The sequence below is a fragment of the Parus major genome, chromosome 3, assembly GCF_001522545.3.
Source record: "Parus major isolate Abel chromosome 3, Parus_major1.1, whole genome shotgun sequence".
NCBI classification, from domain to species: domain Eukaryota; kingdom Metazoa; phylum Chordata; class Aves; order Passeriformes; family Paridae; genus Parus; species Parus major.
Window position 1 is genome coordinate 52,961,782 of NC_031770.1, and position 16,057 is coordinate 52,977,838.

The window sequence follows — 16,057 nt, forward strand, 5'->3', positions numbered from 1 at the left end:
CCTCAATCCATTGCCTGCTTTAATGCAGATGTTCATAGCAAGAAGCTGTGTCGAGGAAAGGTGAAATCAAGAAGATGAGCATCACTGACTTCATCAAGAGCAGACACAGAAGTGCTGAAACTCACAGCTTACTGGGAGACCAGCCAACTGGGACATGTCAGTCACTACACTTTGGCTGGTGGAAAGAACTCTGGGCTGTCCCAGCTTCTGGAAAATGCTGGGAGGGTGGTTACAATAGCTGGGACAGACTTGTCAGCCAGAGTTTCTTCAGTGGCTCACATAACTGGGACAGATTTGTCTGCTGGAGGTTCTTTGGTGGAGCCATTATGGCACTTACAGACAGAAAGCATTGACATGTTCTACACACTGAATTAGGTCCAAGCTAACATCATCACTTTTAGCAACAGACTGCTCATGAAATCTTACAGGAGTAGGGATTTTGTCAGTATCTTGTCTGAATCTTCAATAGCATGGGTGAATGATTTTCTGTGGGCTGACTGTTCTCTATTTCAACAACCAAAGGTAAAAGGAAAAATATTTTTAGCTTGGAGTTAGTGAATGACCATGGCCAACAATATAGAACTGTTACATTTCTTAACTGGCGAATGCTTTCATGCCATAGAAACATCAGACAAAGCCCATTCTGCACATAATTTGTACTAGGAATAGAAGAATCCAGGTTCCACACCCTGAAAAGCAGGTAAATACAGTATGAAAGCTATTACAGTTTTTCAGCTTAACTAAGGTTCTCTTCAGCAGTCACAAAAAATACTTAATAAATTCTCTTTAACCTTTCAGTGGTGGTTTACTTAAACAAGCAAACAAAAAGCACAGAAGAATTCCATTAAATCAAGATTTCCATTTAAAATATCAAAGGACAAATACAAATGACGAACGAAGGCTGGGAAACAGCTACAGACTATTAATCATTGAAGATTACTTCACTAAGCTCTGTCTTTGTCCTGACTCTGAAGCCCCTCACCCTTCAGCCACCCTGAATTCCAGGGCAAGCAGAGGTTAATTCTACTGCTTCCAAAGAAAGACCTCCTATGGGAACAAATACACATCTCAAACAAAACCATGAAAAATGATGAAGCAATCCTAATCGTAACCAGCTATTCCTCCAGAGATTTAGTTTTATCATGTACACATTCCAGTCAAATCTTTATAAACTATGTCAACAAGTCATGATTTCCCCCTCTTTCCCCACAAAAACTGTGCAAGGATAACTGTACACGTCCACGAAATAGAGGATGTCATTTTATTGGAGGTCCACAGGTAATTGTATCACATTAGGGAGTGGAAGAATCTTGTGTATGGCACAACACAATACCTCACTTAAACACTTAAACAGAAGGTTAAATGATATGCAACATGATCAAATCAGTAATTCATCATCTTCTAGGCACCACTGATTAATTTAAAATAAAATTTAATAAATTGAAAAAATATAGTCCATTAATTTGTTTGTTGTACTGTCTTTAAACGAAACAGCACTTTGAAAGTCACAAATAAAAAAGCAGCACTTTCTCTTAATACCAACACCACTGTAACACATACTGTAGCGTGGCATGCAAATCCACATCTGCAGTCTTTTGTTTTATTTTGTATTAACAAATGGAATGGTAATTTTCTATCTCAGATATTGGTAGCATAACATGTAAGTGCAGATCATTCTGGCCACAGGTGTGGTAAGCCGTAACAAGTGTGTATTACAAGAGCATAGAACACAGAGCATGACACTTACATCCAAGAATCTCTCTCTTTTGTACTGTACATGGTGTTTGTTACAGGCTGACTTCCAACTTGCTGTACCCAAGCTTCAGGAAACGTGATTATTGACCTTTTCTGGTTTTATTTAAAAGTAAAATGCAGTCACCATCAAAACACAACCATTAACAACCTGGTCAAAAAAATGCCATAGCTCCACTGAAGAAAATAATGTCCTTTTAGTAGACTCCATTAAGTGATAAAGTTTCCAATACAGGCATGTTATGAAGCCTTACAGTGGTACTGCAGTGTCATTCCTGTTAAGCACAGATTTTTATAGACACCAGGAAATGTGGTGTGATGTTCAGAGAAGTTGTTCAAACTGAGCTAAGCTTTACGAGACCACGCACTGAGTCTTCATGCAACGAGTCCTGGCTGGCTAGACTCAGGACGTGCATTGTATGGCTGTGTGTAATAGGACTTCCACTTGACAGCATCCCAGGGGGTGATGGAGCTTCCTCAGGAGTGAGAAACTGATGGCCTTCGTGCTCCTCTTTTAATGGTATGATGTCTGTCAAACCTGAATCTGATGTAAGATTTGGCATAGAAGATGGTGGTGTTGGTTGCCCTAGAGTCAGAGTTGCACAAGGCCCACTGATAGAAGTCTTTCCTGGTAAAGGGAGCTCTTCACTAGTTATGCTTGGCTCACTCTGTAGGAGGGGGGTGGCAGCAGCCTGCAAAACGAATTTAGTGCTCTGAATGCACTGATCTTGGTCACACTGTAGAATGGAAGGGCGTCAAAATCATGTAAGGCAAACAAAACAGAAAAAAAAAAAAAAAAAAGGAAGAATATGGATAAAAAAGGTATGGAAAAGAATGGGATGTGAAGAGAAAAAAAAGAAAGCCATTAGTATCATTCCATGGTTAGCCACCCAAACATCCCATTGCATGCTGCCCAGGAAAAAAAAATAAGAAAGGCATGCATAACTGAGCCAATGCTTTGGATTATTATTGAAGTAAATTATTATATATATTTAATGTTCATTTTAAAAAACACCTGGCAAATTTCCTCTTTTAACTGGTCTTCACATGTAGGAATTAACCTACCACAGACGTTTCCCAGAACAATAATTCTTTTGACACAGATATCTTACACAGCTAATAATAAAGCTCTATGAGTAAAATGTTTTTGTCTCACAATTTAAAACATTATATATGAATTCTAGAGAATGTCCTACACTATATTCCATACTCCAGAGGATGTGTAGAAACCATGCAGCACTGCAGATGCATCGAGATCAACCTTAATGATTTTTAGGCTGTTTCTTGATTAATCCTGACAATGTGACAAATCAAGGTACAAAACACAAGTTTTCTGGCAAGCACTGTCTCAAAAACAAGCCAAATTCAGCATTATATAAATCCAATTAAGCTCAGTGAGTGTTACCAGTAATTTTTTTTTTGCTCTACACTATTCCTAAGAACTGTTTATACAAAATTACCACTCATTCCTTGAGATGACAAGACAGGTATGTATTTCAGTAATATCCAGCTAGCTAAGTGGGTAGTATATCTACTGCCAAATTGAGTTTCTTTAACATGAATTGGCATGATTTTCAAATGAAACAATATTTAATTCATAGCCTGATCATTTATAACATTGCAGTTTTTCAAAATCTTGTTAGATTCATTTGCCATAATACTGTTCTGCTGGGTAAGAAAATCACTACAATCAGTGAACACAGCTACAAATACAAAAAAGCAAGCAAGTGGAATAAAAGATATATCCAGAGAGGTAAGACATCCTACATCCTATTCACTATTATTTCAAGTATTCTGTTAAAGCAATATGTTCTGCTCTATGACTGACTTCTTAGATTTTTATCAAATTACTACATATTACAGATCCATCATCTGTTCAGATATTCCTGACCACAACCATCATTACCAACATTACAGCAATTCCCTAAAATGCCCATTTGAGTTTAATAAGCCACTGTGACACACTCTCTGAAAACTTATGGGAAGACTTTTGCCTCCTTTATGGTATGATGAAAACCAGGATTAACAATGCCTCCTCTGTTATTTTCTCCAAATAGGAGAAAATTAGGTTATCCAGTTTCAGCACTGAATAGCTTAATGACGGATGCACACTTTCAGCAAGCTGCCTACTTGGTCATAATAGACAGGTAGTGTTTAAAACACATCTAAGTGGTTTAGGACTCCCAGACGAATTACTTTTGATAGGCAGAAGCTCAATCCTTATTCAATCCTTACTCAATCCTTACTTCTGCTTTCAGAAAGATAAACCAACTGTCCTGTTACATAAATTGAGTTCATATAAATTCCAAGCAATCTTCCCCCCACAAAATGATGAACAGCTTCAGCCAAACAACTGAAGTGGTTCCCTATAATTTCAGAGGGATTACTCACAGTCTTAAAGCCATAACCTTGCTTAAGTACCTTACTAAGAAGAAAACTGTCAGCATCTTTTAAAGTCAAGCTTTCAATTAGTAATTCAGTGTGAATAACTCATTCTTGATTAATATCCTGTTATTCACGCCTGCTTATTTAAAGTAAAACTTCAACCAACCTTACTATCAGACCTTAAAAATATGTTAACTGAATTTTCAAACTTCAAAAAGACCAACAAAACCTATTTTCTCTAAAAGGCAGTAGCCTTTTCTAAAGGAATGCTTATAATCCCTAGGGTACACTGAAAACAAATAATGTTAGCAGCTGACTTACTGCTTTAGTGAACCTTCAGCTCTGATCTTCAAAAGGCAATCATTAACATGTTCCAGGCAATACAAGTACACAGCTTTGTATTAGCTGAATAATTGAACTCATTGTATAGTTTGAATTAATTTTCTTCCTATAGAACTCTACTGCATTTCAGTCAAACCAATATAGAAAAGATAAAGCAGCCTCATAAAACTCCATTAGTGTTATGAACTTCAGGCGCTATATACCTCTTCATTTTCCATGCACTTATCACTTCCCTAAAGCCTGTCCTTTCATTTAGATAAATTTCAGGTTTTCTTCTTCTTGTCTGCTCAAGTGATCAGCACAAAATCCTTAGGAAAATACAGGCTGTAAAGAGCTTTTGAAGGCAGGGTCTAAGCCAGAAAACATATGTGTGTTCTATGAGGCTCTCAAAAACATCTGATAAAAACACACAATATACAGGTAAACTATTCTTGACCCTAAACAGCCAACACAAAAGTAAAGCAAGAAAATCAGATTTATTCTAGGGTTGGCTTGGTGTTTTTTCCTCGATTTCATTATTTCACTCTTGACTGAATAAAATTTAGGGCGGGAAGTCTTAGCTGCTACTAATCACATGAATTATCCAACATCAGAATTTCAAATGAAACAAAGAGAGCCCATGATTGTAAGAAAAAGGAAGATAAGCATTGAAATCTAAATAACTAAAAATCTACTAAAAAATTATTCCATCAGCATCTTCTTATTTCAGGTATGCTGACTTTATTCTTTACTTAAAATTTCCACTGTTTCAGAGAAACAGCAGATTCTGAAGGTAAGACAAGTTTAGTAAGTTCTACAAGTAAAAAAGTTGAACTAAATATATGCACAGAATTTTTTAGATATCTATTTATTTCCACATAAAAAGGCACAAATTAAAGCAAATTGAACAAAACCTCGAATTCTGTGTTTATTTCACAAATAATAAATACAAACAACTAAAGAAAAATATTTTTCTTTTTTTCTAAGGAAAGTATGTTTTTTCTAAGCTACACAGAAAATACATGATAACGCTGTACACGGAAATCTATTTTTCACATTTCTAAATGTGATTACTTCAAAATAATCAGAATTATTTACTTTAACTATTAAATAAACTCAGTTTAAAATTTCCTAAATTATAGTAACATTCAAGAATTGTTACAGTTCTCAAAAATGGAGAAAAGCAGGTTGAATAGTCTCACAATCTCTGAATAAAGTACAAACAAAAAGGAGTTCAGAGGAGGCTTACAGTGGTATGGAGTTACGGGAAGGATGCTGAAATACCATATTCTGGATAAAGAAATAGGTGAAGAGTGGAGGGGTAGAGCTGTGTAACTGTTCCCAGCAGGTATAGGAGTTCACAATCAAAATCAATGTATTGGGGATATTGTGCAACAACTGAGCCACAAACCTCACCAAGCCAATGGCTTCACTGTCAAGCAGTACAGTGCATGAGGAGTAGATCTATGAAGGGAAACACTTCTGAAGCCAAACAGGAACCTGCAGTTGGCCCAGAGACTTTTACTTCAGATTGGAGACTGTTTGTTCTTGTGGACTGAAAGTCTGAGAAAGCTTAGAGCAATCTGGGTGTATTCCAGAGGTGTATCTTCTTAAATAAATCTAGTTCATGTGCTCTGACACTGCTCTGAGATGTGAATAAAAATGCAGTAAACATGCTCTATCAAAAGAACTACTCCTAAAACATATCTTAACCAAAAGCCAAATGCTGAAATTTACTTACTTGCGTGTGCCTGTAACCCATTTTAGCCATGAAGTAAAATGCATTAATGAAAAACCTCTATCAACCTTGACTGTGGTAATGTTGACTTGGTAAGAGTCCTGAGTTCTGTTTTGGGCATCTGGGAAGTACATCAGTAAATATACAAGGAAACACATTGCAAAACTCGGTCCTTGCCAATTCTGTTATTGTCATGATAGAAATACTTACTCCTAAAAATGAAAATATGAAAAGCAAAGGAAAAAGTACACCAGGATGGTCAGAGTTAATGTTCCCTGAGTCAGCTGGATCTGTTTACAGATCAGTAACAGAAATACTTAAGCAAATATGTAGGACAGGACTTTCCTGCACTTATCACTGGTAATAAATGTTGTGCATGCACTAGAGTTCCTACAGTTTTCAGCAGTACATATACATAAGAAAACACTTTAAAGAATTTGCATCTTGAAATTCTTGACTGAAAGGAAATGGAAAACTAGAAACAAGATAATTTGGTACACACAGAGCTACCTATACACTGAGGAAGAGATGCCTAGGAATGCAGGAATACAAGAACATTTCTTAAAAACAAGGAAATAAACCTGTCCTGACACAGTCAAACAGAAGCAAAGTCTATCACTTTATAAGGGATTAGAGAATTCCTAGATACATAAAAGTGAATATAAACCAAACTAATTCCTCTAAAAAACTTCATGGAGTGAGACAGATTCTGTGTTTCCTCCTAATGGATTACTAAAGAATAAAATACCCTATATCAAATCCCAAGAATCAACTCCAGCTTTTATGGTAAAATTAAGTATTACAGTGGTCCAGACCCAAGTATTAGTAACTGATGAGTTTACAGACAAATAAGAACATTTTTCAGAACACAAAGAAAATAAACTTTAAAATGCAAGAGAAATAATAAATTACAGAGAAAAATATTATTTCATAATGGGTGAGATACTGTGCTTCATACAAAAAAAATTCTTGAGAATAAGGAAATTACTTGGGTAATCAAACTAATGATGAGCTCATAAAAATAATCACCAATAAAATGCAATAGAGAAACACTTTGGAAATTACCAGATCTACATATTATGAGCTCCAAGTGACCATGCTTTTCATGTGGATAAGGATATTAAGAAGTTGGCTAATGAATTTACCAGACTAATTTCAAATTATATTGGAAAATAAATTAAAAACACTGGGAATGCACCATTATTACAGGAAAATAACTGTATGTGCTTCCAGCCTTCATGGAAGTAAATATGGATTCAGCTTTTGTTAAAACAAGGTAGATACGACAGAGAGCATGAGAAAAACGTCTATAAAGTTCTAAACGTCTAAAACTCTTGTATAAAGATCTAGAAAAAAAAACAAAATCACAGGATGGGTCTACCAAGCACTGATTATAGCTATGACTCTGACTTTCTGAGATTGTGACAAATTGGGTCACTACCACAAGTAGGGTAGATTCAGTATGAAATATTCATAGTCTCAGAGGCAAAATTACTATGAAAGCTGTTAAATACAAAAAGAGTGCCCCACAAATGGTATCCTGAATAAGAGATAATGTATTGTACTGAAAACCAGTGTCTGGCAACTTTACTTTTACTTAGTCTGATATTTATTTTGAAGTTAACTGCAAAACTAAGGCTATACTAAAAGATTCATTAAAATAAATGAAAACAGAGTATTATACTAAGCAACCTATAGAGATTTAATGAGGGACAAGAGACTTGCTGGGTGAAGCACAAGAATTCTATTTAGAAAGCCACAAGTCACTGACTCATGTAAGGAGCTGCTGAGGGAGCTGGGGTTGTTTAGCTGGAAGATGAGGCTCAGAGGAGACCTCATTGCACTCTACAACTCCCTGAAAGGAGGTTTTAACCAGGTGAGGGTTGGGCTCTTCTCCCAGGCAACTAGTGACAGGACAAGAGGACAATGTCTTAAGCTGTGCCAAGGGAGGTTTAGGTCGGACATTGGGAAGACGTTCTTCACAGATGGGGTGATTGGGCATTGGAATGGGCTGCCCAGGGAGCTGGTGGAGTCACCATCCCTAGAGGTCTTTAAGAAAACACTGGATGTGGCACTTAATGCCATGGTCTAGTTGAAAAGGTGGTGTTTGGTCATAGGCTGGACTCGATTTCAAAGGTCTTTTCCAACCTAGATTCTGCAAAAGATTCAAGGGAAGAAAGGGAAATGAAAGAGGGAAGGAATAAGAAACGACAAGTGTGAGAGAATATGTTAATTTAAATCTTTATTTTATGTCAATGGTGAGGAGGGATAGTTTAGTGCACTGTGGATTAAGCAGGCTAACATCTAGACATGAAGACCTGATGTAAAACATTCTGCAATAAAATCAAGAGAGACACACCACAAAGGTGTACGCAAATGCACTTCAGACTCCTAGTAAAATTTTTTGTACTCAAAAGCAGTAAGCTTGCTAAAATAGTATAAACATCTCTGATGATGTATAAATGGCCAAACTTCTGCCATTTGAAATGTACTATGGTCTACAGCTAGGATCTACACATGCTCCTTTAAGTCAAGGAATTTTACTTTGTCTGTCTTTATCTGAAGCCGTAATAATACCAGCTCCTGTACCAGATATAGCCCCTTCAACAGGGAAGGGAAAATAGTGTTAGAGAGACGGGTAAACTAAGCTGGCCTTTAGCAGTTTACAACAAAACTCAAGGGAGAAATTTTAATGCTGATAGCCAGAATCCTTAGAAACGAATTGGTCTTGGATACAGACCAAGAGAAAAGACGCCCTGAGAAAAATGGCATTACAATCTTCAAAAATATTCCTTTAAACCAAACAAGACATAGTACATTTTTCAAGCATCTTCTAAGAGGAGGCTTTTCCCAGCTCATGTGGTAGGGTATTCTAGGATATAAGAAGAAATCTTTGAAGAATTTGTGTAATTAGAAGTATTACACTCTAAAATTGTAACAACTACCTGTTTGACTTAAAATAATACCATAACAGATTTCTCCATTTCTAGAGACAAACTTAGTCAATTTTCTACCAAACTGGCAAAGATTTTCTCATTAATATCTAGGAATAATGATAGTGTCTAAATTCTTGCAATGATAAGACAATTTAATTCCATGGACACATTGTGGGTTTATAATCCTCACAAATAAGAAGCCTTGACAGTGTCAGAAAGTTTGGGTAATCCCTGAAAGACCTCAGCCCATTTCATCTGCTTTATATTTTTTTTTTTTAAACTCCCTTTTCTCTCTCCAGAATTAAAATATTTTGAGTAAAATTTACATAGAGCATTACCTTGTTCTGCTCAACTGCACCTCAGAAGATTCAGACTTAATACCATGTCTCTAATACATTTTCTTATTAAGGAGACTAACAAATCTATTTAATCCTCAAAACATTAAGTAAAACCAGCTTAGGAACTACATTAGGAACTCGTACAAAACTTTTATATGAGTTTATCAGTGACACTAAAACTAATCTGTCTGGGAAGAGTGTGTCTTTTCTTCTTTTGTTCAAAAGAAAGGCTGAACTATGTCAGAAGGCCTCGTGGCTTCCTCTTTTTTGGCAGAGGGAGGGTATCCGTAACTCACGACTTCTTTGACAAAGTATTAGAACCCACATACTGTGAAGATATGTGGACAGCAATTCAGAAACAGGCACATATGCAAGATGGTTGCCTTCAGAAAAAGATCTCTTTCCAGTTATTCTCTTCTTCTTGGAACTGGAAATCCGATCTTCCATTATGATAGCCAATGCTACCAACAAAAAACCCAAATACTATTGGCACAGTTTCAAAGATGTTTAAAAAACATTTGTTGTAACAATCCAGTTGCCATGTTTTGTTCAGGTTCAGTGTCCTCCTGCTCTTTCTTCAAAATATTTCTCCCCTAGAAACTCCTCTTTGTTCATCTTTGCTTTTTAAAATACGTTAGTCTATGCAAAACCGCAGGGTATAAGCAAAGAAGAAAATAGAATATGAAGAAAGTGCCACACAAAATAACACTTAGCTGGAAAATGATGAACCAGAGTAAGTCCATGATACTTGAATATTCCAGTTCAAAACACAGTAGGTGTCAACAGCAAAAGTCAAAATGCCAGTATATTCAATAAATCAACAGCGTAGAAAAGACTCTTTTTTTTAGAATCCACAAGCAATAACTATTACGCTGTGTGAAATGTACATTAAAAAGAGCCTTGGATTTTGTTTTTTTTTCTTTACTGTTATTAAACAACTGATTCCACCCAGTGTGCCAGCTGTATCCAGTTAGTTATTACTTGATTAGTTCACATGAAAGTGGAGAAGAAAAACATTCACAGGGATCTTGATGAACAACACTATGGGATGATTCCTACCATGTTGCTCTGAGATTGTGTGGCCCCGTACATGGTAATGCCATTTGATGGTCCTGCTAATTGTGGTGTATCTGGCTGTATAAATCCTCTTCTGTCAATTAAACTGCAGAATAATCACAATAAAGGAAAAGTATTAGAGACATTGCTGGTCAGTAACTATCTCCTCTCAATAAAAAGAAATAAAAAGTTTTATCATACAACAGACCTTAATACCTCACCAATAGATTCTAATGTCCCCTTTTAGTCAAATTAAGTACCAGACTTCATTTTCTACTCATCAGTAGAAACAAAAAAAGAACAAAAAAAAGAACAGTACACTTGTTCCTTGTGATACTGCCTGTCACATAATCACATATACTGCCACTTTTTGATTTTTATCACATACAGTAGACTTAGAAGCTTACCAGCAGATACCACAAAACCAAAGAATTTCAAACCACAGGTGAAAAAACAAATGACAAAACTCTTTAGGGCACTTTGATATAGTAACTCTTAATATTTTTTTTTGGGTTTTTTTTACCAGTTTCTAAATCTAAATTGAAACTACTTAATAAAAAAATTTAGGAAGAACAAAGAAAAGTTCGTCTTTCTTTCTGACAGACAACTTAACTTGCCAGGTGTTCCAACTACTTAACACTGCTTCTAGTGTTCCACTATGCTAACCAAAGTGATGCAATCATAAAATGTCTTATTTCTAAGAAAATGCTTCGTGGAGAAATTACTAAATGTAAGTAAAAAAATCTGTGTAAGATTATACACAAATTACATAGAATGAAATAATCCAATCCAGTTAAAGATTAAAGATGTTTAAAGAAGTTATATGATTTGTTGCACCAAAATACTGGTTAAACCTATGCCGAAACTCAAGGACCAAAATTTGAAATTAAGATTTGAAAGTAACTGTTGAGGACATGTAAAATACATTCTGAATTTGCTAGTGTAGGTTTAAAAATGATAAATGATCTTTAACAGAAGTGAGAAAAGTTTTGATTATTTACAGATCCTCTCTTCATCTGCTTTCCATGGTCAAAGGCACTTGAACATTTTGAATTTTGAGCTGAAATTGCTGGTACGTCACTTTTCCAGAATTTAAGGAAAAAACTTAATATTTAGTGACTTGGGACACAGCTGAGATTAAAAGAAGCAAGCTTATTATTTACATGTTACAGTCAGTAAATTTTTCCCTGTGGTCACAAAATACCTCCCTGCAGAACCTCTATATGTACATGTCAATGTCTAAGTAAGTAGTGCTGCTATATGGAATTTAGGGAAAAAATGCACAAACTGCTAAAACACAGGAGCCGGTACCAGTCTGATCCAATTGTCTGTTGCTACTTTTATCAGGCTAATAGACTATTCCATATACTGAGAAACATGATATAGTTTTAATAAAGATTTCCACTTCTAGTCAAAAGAATTTGAAGCATGGCATTGAGCTTTTATGTCCTGTACTTTTATCAAAAGCAAAATGGTAGAATTAAAAGGTTGGCTTCAGGCAACATCCATACAGGCAGGAAGCAGAGACAGAGCTATTCACTCTCACCAGGGGTAACCCCATATGTGGAAATCTCTATAGTGTTGTTTCCTCTCCAGGACAAGATGTCAGTCTCCCTGTTGAACTTTGGATGCTTGTAGAACCATCCTTGACATTCCTGACAGCAAAGCCAGAAACCCCACTCCATTTAAACACCTGAACCACTGGGACATAAAGTAATTTACTTTCTTTCTTCTTGTTCAGGTTCAAAACTTTGCAATTCCAGGCAAAGCAAAATACACCAATCAAGGAGTGGGCCATAAAAATTATCTACAAGTTTTTCTGCCCCTTTCTACAGTGAAACTGGGCCTCTACTGTGTATGTAGTACATGAAGTGCCTAATCACTGAGCACTGGAATAAGAAAAGAATTAAGTTTTTCTGGCTGCCAGTTTTATTTCTCTAGTCTCAGCTCTGTATTACATTTTCTTCAAGCTGAAAAAATATCTCCAACATCAAATTTCCAAAGGTGAAAATACATTCAGCAAAACAATCCATTACATGTTCTTTGGAATTGCTTTGGTGTAAGACCACCAAAATGAGTTTAATTTTTATATGTTAACAGTATTAAAGAAAACAAAACCAAAACTATCTCTTTAAATAAAAATTTCAGTGAAAAGACAAAAATTGACAATTATCAAGCTAGCTGTAGATTTAAGGTTCCTCAACTCATGTCACATTTGTTAGATATGTAGAAGTTCCATGAACTTCCAGGTTGACCTTCATGCAACAGCTAACTACTAGAAATCTTTTATTGCTGTAAGCTATTAACTGCAGTCGTGATAGTTCAAACAGAAAAGCTTATTTTCATTTCAGATACAATTTTACAGGATTTGATCACTAACTCAGTTTGGTTTAACCAGTTTACCAACTTATCTCTTTACCACTGAAGAAAAACTTAAAGCTTCTAACAGACACTAATCCAAAACTTTCATTTTGTTGAGTAAACTCAATCAAAAAGAATACTTTTTTCATTAATAACCACATGGCCTTATCTATGCTAACAATACTTTTCATACTCTTACCTTGGAGAGAGGGGCCCACAGAGAGCAGCACAGCAGTTAGTAAAGATGTTGCCATAACTGTAGGGATTATAGTTTTCTTTACCTCTTTTATTTGACCATGATCCTTTAATCTGAAGAGATATGAACAACATGCATTATATGTAATACAATACAGAAAATGGCTGTGAGAAATTAAAGTTACAACATGCTACTTGCAGAAGAGACCACAGAAAATCTATAATGACACTTTCCAAACAATTTAAGAGTTTTGGGTTGTTATGAAGGCTGGACCCTATGAGCAAATGCTTTACCTCCATAGATGTAGACAACCCACAATCTCAAGAGATCAATATACTCAAAGCAGGAATTTCAACATCTAAGGATAATGGTCCAAGTTCAATTTTACAAATATTATAGCATGTTTTACAGAAGAGGCTCAATTGCAAAGTATTATTAAAGCCAGCAATTGAGCACTTATTTTCCATACTCTTGGGTAAGTTTTCAAGCTGCACAATATCACACAACATTATCTTCCCTAAAGTTCCCAAATGGTACTAAAATATTGTAAGGCAAATGCAGGCATTGCTACCTACCTTTTACTGCATATTACATTTTCCCTTAGCTAGTTTGCTTTTCTGCTTGTGAGATACTTGAGAGCCTGCATAAAATGTCTTGCTGTATTCAATTGGGAATTTATGTTTTAAATTAAATTACTAAACAGTTTACTTGATATTCAGATGTGTTCCACAGCTGCAGTTCCCAGCTATCTTTCAACAATCCAGAAGAGACATTTGTTTGAGGGAAGTGGGTGGAAGCACACTAAGTCCATCTAGAGAGACAACCTTGGTGCAAACCTAATAACCGAGGAATAACTGAGTATCTCATCTGTCTTATTAACAAGGTAGATTTCTTCCAAGTCAGGCTACTTGCTCTGATATTTGTTGCTGAGGCACAATTCATTTTGACCCTGCTTGGGAAGTGTTTTTCTGGTTGATTGATATTTACTGTAAAATTTGTAATTTTAACTGTGACCTTAAACAATAACAAAATATATTTGACAACACTGAAGATGCTACTTTTATACCTACCACATACCTATGGAAAAGGTACAAAAAGAAAATTACAATAAGATAACTTAGAGCTTGCAGCACTTTCATAGATCAGTTATTAAATTTAAATCACTTATTAAATTTCCAAAAGCTTTCTATAGCTGCCTAGCTAATTTTACTTTCTCCTTTCATTCATTACACATTTCTCCTTTTAGTTAGGGAAGGACACATGAACACTCTACATACAGTTAAACATAATTCAACACCAAAACAAAGGAATCCTAGATGCAAAATAGATGGCTGTAGAAATGAGAAAGTTGACCTTTAAATTAATGATGTACTCCTTGCCAGAGGTTTTGGACCTCAGAATGGCAAAGAAGTTTCAGAGGTAAGATAAAATAAAGGATAAAATTTTTCTTTAGAGAATTCAACACATTTTTCAAATTTCACAGTAAGCAATTTTTGAGTTAAAGAATATTTACCACTCCCAGTGAAAAGGAGATACTGACAAGTTCTTCTTAATTTCCTACTGTATAAAAATACTTGTTTGTCTCCTCCCTCCTTTATTTTCCTGTTTCAAGATAGAGATCCTATGTATGTAAGCCATAATGGACATACTATGTATATAATATGTCTATCTTCAAACCACAACAAATATAGTCAAGATTTCATCTGATCTTTTGAATCAAGCATGACCATATTACTTTTCTTCTTTCCTACGGAGGTATTCACAAATGATGCAGACATGTCTGACTTGAAACCTTCTCACTGCTATTTAGAAATACATATGTAGAAATATACTACAAACTTACATCTTCATTTGTTGTTTGATTGGAGCTGATCAAATACGTATGAAAACCTGAGAGGCCAACAATGGACCATACTGAGAAAAAACACACCACAGCTTCCAGCACAGTAATTAAAAGTCAAGGAAATAAATGCAAATGGGGAAAAAATCCAGTAACAAGTAGTTAAAATCACAAAATCCAGGGTAGTCCACAAGTCCTTTGAGATCTCTGGAGTACTCAAAAAGGGTCAGCCAAAAATAAACTCTAGGCATCTGCCTGGCCCAGACACACCAAGCACTGTGAGGAGTGTGTGTCCAGCCAGCAGATTTGGTATGAGGCGCAATGTATAGGGCTGCACACCCCAGATACACAGATGGGACCTCGTGGAGTGCTCTCATTTGTGACTTACAGGCAACAGTACAGGGACATGTCCAGCAGGAGCACCCTCACCTCCAAGGGAGCAGCAAAGGTGTGCAAGTGCATGGATTGGTGTACTAGGAAAAACAAGTCAGCACTCAGCATTGCGCACTTACTACAGTTTATATAATTTCTTTAACTCTAAAAGAGTCATCATCTCAGAAGCAAGACAATAAAGTTGCTTCTAAACTTTACAGAATCAAGCTTAAAGAGAAACTTTTCAAATTTTTTGTAGAAGTCTTCCTTCTATAGCTTTTATTTATTTATTTACACAAAATAGCCATGAACTCAGAATACATCTGCTTTAAGAATGCTATTTTCTATAATACTTCAATATTTTTGGTTTGTTTTCTTTTAGGGAATACAAACCAACAGAAGAAAAGGCTTGGTTCCCAGAAAAATACATAAAATTCATGACTAGGAACAAAATGATGAGAAAAGAATAGGATAAAAATAATCTGTATATTAACCATATCAACCTTTAGTGAAGTCAGTTTCCAAGACAACGCCAACTCAAAATTTTCCAGAACAAGGACACAGCCTTAGAACACAGAAAAAACGCTCTTATCACCAAACCTATCAATAGAAGAAAAAAATGACAGCTCCTCACCATTACACACAGACATAGCCTGGAAATAGTATGGATGGACATAAATACTTGCAATAAAAAATCCTAACAGTAGTTAAAACTGTAGAGTTTTGTGTTGCAGAGCTATTCACCCCTAATGAACTGGGAGA

At 35.7% G+C, this 16,057-nt stretch overlaps 1 protein-coding gene across 8 annotated transcripts in view; it reads right to left on the reverse strand.

Annotated features, from left to right (window-relative positions):
• Positions 1-16,057, reverse strand: part of ZDHHC14 (zinc finger DHHC-type palmitoyltransferase 14) — a 132,502-nt gene that overhangs the window by 37,391 nt on the left and 79,054 nt on the right. For 3 of the 8 annotated variants that reach the window (XR_004496399.1, XM_033512731.1, XM_033512732.1), the window contains exons 6-8: positions 14,927-15,029; positions 13,087-13,196; positions 10,530-10,632 (exon numbers count right to left, since the gene is read on the reverse strand). Coding sequence is in view for 7 of the 8 variants with exons in the window: in XM_033512731.1 (XP_033368622.1) it covers positions 10,530-10,632; positions 13,087-13,196; positions 14,927-15,029 (316 nt within the window). In the remaining variant the exon portion in view is untranslated. Of the gene's footprint in view, positions 1-1,238; positions 2,490-10,529; positions 10,633-13,086; positions 13,197-14,926; positions 15,030-16,057 lie in introns of those variants that run through there. The other 5 variants (XM_015621219.2, XM_015621217.2, XM_015621221.3 and 2 more) reach the window with 3 other exon arrangements.